The sequence below is a fragment of the Talpa occidentalis genome, unplaced genomic scaffold, assembly GCF_014898055.3.
Source record: "Talpa occidentalis isolate TD23 unplaced genomic scaffold, MPIMG_talOcc4v2.1 talOcc4.14, whole genome shotgun sequence".
NCBI classification, from domain to species: Eukaryota; Metazoa; Chordata; class Mammalia; order Eulipotyphla; family Talpidae; genus Talpa; species Talpa occidentalis.
Window position 1 is genome coordinate 26,411,518 of NW_023601433.1, and position 5,931 is coordinate 26,417,448.

Genomic DNA, 5,931 nt, shown 5'->3' on the forward strand with positions numbered 1-5,931 from the left:
TCAAACTGCATGTCTACTTGTGAACGTGTCATTATGATGAATTGTAACAGGTGCTCCAGCAAGAACTGGAATTGGCTCAGGATGAGAAAAAAAATGTTGGGGATTCCTGAGGAAGGGGGCATGCCCACCAGCTATCTCATCCCTTGGAGGAAAAAGGGTCCTTTTGGGAAACAGCCCTTCCTAGTAGGGAAGGAATCCAGCATGGAGAGGGAAGATTCCACACACCGCAGATGCAACTAAACCTCCCCCTGTTCAGTTTCTCTGGATATGGGGTCACCTAGAGGGATATGAAAAGAAAAGGTCCATGTAGTTAATCCTCAGGTCTCAGCAACATTTTCCCCTTCCTCAGCATCTCTTCTCTCAGCAGCAATGTGCAGAAGAGTAAGCACCAAAAAGGCCACACTGACAGCAACGCAGACCCGAGTGAAGAAGGAGATGTCGTGCTGGACAACTGAGTCCAGGCTGGGCTGCACAGGCATAAGAGACCAGAGCATGTAAAGTGAGGATATGCTTGAAAACTGGGAAAACTGGCCCTAACAGGTGTCTCCCTGTCTCTTCTAGTTTAGTTATTGGGAAAAGTTGCATATTCTGGGACTTGGACCCAGAGAAGAAGAAAAAGCTGCTTTTATTGTGAAACAATAGACCAGAGGATGTTTGCTTTGAATCTGGGGAGGACAATGCAGCTGATGTGGGAACCATGTTCTCAAGACCCTTGTGTGATGTCCCCTCTGCACAGGCTTGAAGCACCTTCACAACAAGGAGAGAGCCTATGAGCAAGGGCACGTTCTGGTCTCACCTCCCCATGAGCTTGCATCCTGTGGAAGGTGCCAGGCCTCCTAAATGAGGGACAGTGATGATCATCGTCCTCCTCAGGTGGAGCCACTGAGAGTCAGGGATGATCATTACCAGAGAAGTGATCAGGGATCCCTGGGGCAGAGTCCTGACAGCAGAGATAAGGAGACTGGGCTCAACCATGGCACTTTACACCACAGGTGTGATACCCGATGTCACTTCCAACAAGGGAGATGGTCACTGAGTGTCCCAGAGTCTGGACATTGCGGGAGGCTCCAAAATGAGAGTCTGGACCTGGAAAACTGGAAAGAGGGAAACAAACTCAGGGATGCTCAGTGCTGGGACCAGTTGAGCCTGGGGTGGAAGAGAATTTGTCAGCACTCATGTACTTGGGGGTCACTACCTGGGGGCCTCACTTGTCCCCTGAGTGAAGAGGGAGTGGAGAGAGGAGCACAGATCATGATGGATATAACCCAGGACATGGGCCTGACTTCCCCAAACCCTCTTCTCAACTACCCCATCTCAGAGGGGAGTACTCACTCTGCTCATACCACAATGGCTTGTTCCTACACCCTAGTCCTTCATGTAAGGATGGTAGAGCTCTCCTGAAGTGCTGGCCCTCTGAGCTGTACTTTCTGAGTCAGGACAGACTGAGCCTGTGGCAGTGCCAGACACCATGGGGTGTCCCTGTTCTTCCACCACAGACTCATGGCAGCTCCTGACTGAGGATCTGGGACAATTTCATGCTCTGAAGAGTGTAGAAAAGACAGGGCTCAAGGCTGTCCGAGCAGCTCCAATCACACATTTTCTGATGCTGAAACCCATGGGTGATTACTTCTCATTTCTCTTCAGCTCTTCCTCGTTCTTCTCAAAAGCCTCTATGCCCCATGTGTGTGCAGTGGGCTGACACTGTGACCTGAGACTGAGACCTGGTTCATTGATTGTTTCATAAAGAAAGAACTGTTGGGGAACAAAAGAATTGTGACCCTATTTCTGAATGATAATAGGGGGCTCTGAGAGAAGCAGCTCCTAAACTGAATCTGGTCCATTGACCAAACCAATAATCTCCTCCAACTCAGGCTTTGCTTGCCCCAGTGGCCCAGGTTGTGTAACACAATCAGCAGGGAGAAAGTTGAGTGGAGTTGAAATCAGTTTTGTCCTTTATCCTCCATCACTTTTCCCCCCCTGTTCAATACAGAATGCTGTTTCTCTCGAATCCTTTTCCCTTTATCTTTTCCTGACGGAAATGCGTCCTGCCATACTGGGGTTTTAATATGGCACTTCATGATCATTCCACCTGTCCCAGGAGGTGTTTCTTCCTGTGTGTGTGGCCCTGAGGGTTTCTCAAGTCAGTGATGAAGAGACAATTGATGGGAAATAAAATGAAGTTGCAATGTTCCATCAAAAAAAAAAAAAAATTTATGAAGAGGAGACCAAAGAGGACTATTTCCTTAAATGGTAAATGAATATATACTGCAAGATAAGAGGGAGCTTGGATTTAAATGACCCAATGGGGAGCAGGAGGTGAACTCCAGGTTTGGAGGTTGTGGAGGGGGGGGCTGGAGTGAGGCGGTGCTGTCCTAGCACCAGTCCTGGGGTCCCTCGTTTCACGTCTGTCTGTCAAATGGGACATTTGGTGTGCTGACTGCAAGTAATTGTTATTTTTTTGGACATTTTCAAGACCCTCTTTCTCTTTTATGCCTTAATATTTGTTACCAAAATGTCAGCTAAAGAACATTGTTCCCTGAATATTCGACACATTTCTCTACACTCCTCAGTCCCCAAATCACAAATCTCAGTAGTAGGAGTAGACTCACTCTGGACACTGTGGGTGAAATTGAATGAAAATATAATCATGTTTCTTGCATATTAACTCCAAACAAGTTATACTGTGTGTATTCCTGTGTTATATTATATGAAATACAGCAATGAATGGGAAATAGAGAAAAACACAAATTTTTAGTTAGAATGAAACATGGTAAGTGTCAGCTGGCTTTGGCCTGAAGAAGTCCATTCCTGGACCTCCCTTATGGTACAGGTGTTAAAGTCCCAGTGCTATCAAGCATTGCCAGACACTCCAGCACTAGTTCAATCCCCAGCCAGGGAGCTAACACACAAGGCACAGCAGACCTCTGCTTTCTCACCCGCTGCTCCTCTCAGCAGTGTATTTCAGTAGATCCACCTGTTTTGCTCCGCATACTTTCTCTGGTCAACCCTCTTACTCCCCACACGCACGTCTGCCCTATACCCCAGTTCTTGTATGCATAAATTAATAAAAATATTTTAAAAATTTAAAAAAGGAAGTCCAATCTCAACTCCACAGATGCTCCACCCTGAAGTGTCATATGTTAATCTCGCTGCCAATACTGGACCTGCACCTCCCTGTGCCAAGCTGAAGGCTCCACAGTCAACAGGAACAAAGACTGTGGAGGATCCGGGTCACTCATGCTCTAGCTACAGTTTCCTTCCCACTGCTCACTGTTAAGAACCACACTAGTCACCTTTAAGAAAAACTGGAACCTTTTCAAGGCAGAGACACCTGAGAGGTTTTGCACTCTCCAAGCTCTTTGAAAAATTAAGAGACTTGGACAGATTCCAGACATTCTAGAACAGTCATGTGTGGTTACTGGACAGGGTTGCAGAAAATGATATTCTTTGTCTACAAAAACTCACATCCTGTTGGCAGAAGTGACCGGCAGCAGCACCACACTGACACGTGGCTGGACAAGGGACATGATCCAGCGTCCCTAGCAGCAGGGAACAGGCTCCACAGAGGAGAACAGCCTGAGCTCTATGCCATGATTCTCCCATCATTGAAGAAATGGAAACTGTAGTACATTCTAGGATCAGTCATTAATGTAGAGAAAAAAATCATTATGCAAATAATACGGCGTCATTGGGGATTGCACTAAGGAGAAGAGAGGAGCTAAGAGAGAAATGAATTGTCAAGGCCCTGTGCATGAAGCCCCATCTGCACGGGGTGGGGGAAGCAACTTCTGTGTAACAGGGAGGCCGTGAGCACAGGGTAGGTTCTTGTCTCACTTCCCCATGAACTTGCACCACTGTGGTAAGTATAACCAGTCCTGATTGAGCCACAGTAATACTCAGCCTCATCCTCAGGCTTGAGACCAGAGATGGTCAAGGTGGCCGTGTTGCCTGACTTGGAGCCAGAGAAGCGATCAGGGATCCCTGAGGGCCGGGAACTGACACCATAAATCAGGAGTGTGGGTGTCTTGCCAGGGAGCTGCTGGAGCCAAGAGACAGCATTATAACGCCCAATGTCATTGCTGGTCCCAGCACAGGAGATGGTGACTGACTGTCCCAGAGCCCCAGACACTGAGGAAGGCTGAGTCAGAGCAGACTGGGCCCAGGAACCTGAAAAGAGGAAAAACACACCCAAGTGAGTTCAGTCTGAGCCCAGGTGAGCTGAGCAGATAAGGGTCAGCCATGATGTGTTCAATGTCCCTTCCCTGGAGGTCTCACCTACGGCCTGAGTGAGGAGGGTGAGGAGGAGCACAGTCCAGGCCATGGTGGAGACAAGCCAAGGTCTCTGTCTTCTGATGCCCCAACCTGGGCCTGGCTCCCCCAGATGTCTCTTATCCCCAGCCCTGCTAAGAGGAGGAGGAGGGTCTCTATGCAAATTGCTTCCTGCTTTTTAGATTCAAGGGCCAGGTCACAGATGAGATCATTTGAACTTTCTTGACTTTTCTTCCATTTCGCTTCCACAGGCAAGATAAACCAATCTCCCTAAACCTGGACATGACGTGACAACACCATTGTGATACTCTCTGTCCCTCTCTCTTGAAATTTCTAAGACTATTGTTTAATTCGCTTTTTTTTTTTTTTATTCCCTGGGATTAAATCTGATTCAAATTTCAAATAAAAGGTACAATTATAAGGTTTGGTTCATGTGGAATGTAAACAGCACGCAACACCATTTCTCCTCTGAATGCACCTAAAACATTAGAGCATGCAGGGAGCAGTTCTTTGAGTCCCTTGTAAAGGGAATCATAGAAGGTTCTAGGGAGAGAGACCTGCATTTGAAGTTATAGCCAACCAGCAATTAGTTTCACCCTTTTCTTGTTGCATTCCATAGTCTGAGCTCAAAATAACTCAGCAGATTTGGGACATCTGAGTCTGCTTCTTCCTAGAAAAAGCTCAGAGGTAAAGAGTTCCTGGGACTTCATGCAGTTCTGGAGAAATCACAGCAATGAAGGTTCGTCCACACAGGCCCTTGCTGCCCCCTGGTGACCCAGATGGTGCAGCCCAAGACCCATGGATGCAGAGCCTGGGAGCTGGAAATTCCTGCCCTGTCCTCTCAGCTCTGGTCCTTCTCTACAGTTGTAACAGACTCTACTTGCTAGAGCGCTCCAAGTCATTCTCTCTTTTCCACTAGCTTTTGGAAAAAACAAGTAAACAAAAAGTACAAAGGAAAGTTCGGTTTCTGCAATTAGCCCACCTGAAAAAGAAATACAAAGGAAATATCTATGGAAAGGGAAAAGTATACTAGAAAACTGGTAAAAAAAAAAAAAAAAGCTATAATGTAAATAATCATACTTTAAAAATCAACCCACCTGGTTGGAAAATTACCAGGTTAATAGAAAGTATAGCCATCAAGTTATTATATCAAGCATATAATATAGCTATCAAGTTTCAAATCATCACACCTAAGAACACAACTTCTTGTCATATGAAGATAAAACTGATACGCTGAAAAGAGAAATGGAAAAATCTACAAATCCATAATGAGATTTCATTATTTCATTTCATTACTCTCAGTCATTGAAGTGCAATTATACAGAAATTAATATGACATGAGAGTATTCAGCACTATCATGATCCAAGTTAGCAAAATTGACATTAATAAAATGTCATTAAAAATCATAGCAAAATCCATGCTGTTACTGTTTCACAAGAATAGTCATCCAAGTAAGAAATATCTTGAATAATAAAATGAATTCTATTTTTTGTAACCATGAAAATCTTACAAAATATACTCTCAGACCATTATGAAATTAATCTGAGTGTCAATGGAAAAAATATCTGGAATTTTTCTATACTCCTAGTGTTTTTAGTTCAATTGCATCTCAAAACACTAACAAAATAGGCAAACTGCCAAACAGGTAATGAGACCTTGTT

General features: G+C 45.2%; 1 gene segment (V, D, J or C); it reads right to left on the reverse strand.

Annotated features, from left to right (window-relative positions):
• Nucleotides 1-317: 317 nt before the first annotated feature.
• LOC119244032 (immunoglobulin lambda variable 2-11-like) lies at nucleotides 318-4,321 on the reverse strand. The segment is given in 5 exon segments: nucleotides 318-467; nucleotides 986-1,094; nucleotides 3,466-3,539; nucleotides 3,851-4,167; nucleotides 4,276-4,321. Coding segments are annotated over 5 exon segments (696 nt in total).
• Between the last annotated feature and the right edge of the window lie 1,610 nt (nucleotides 4,322-5,931).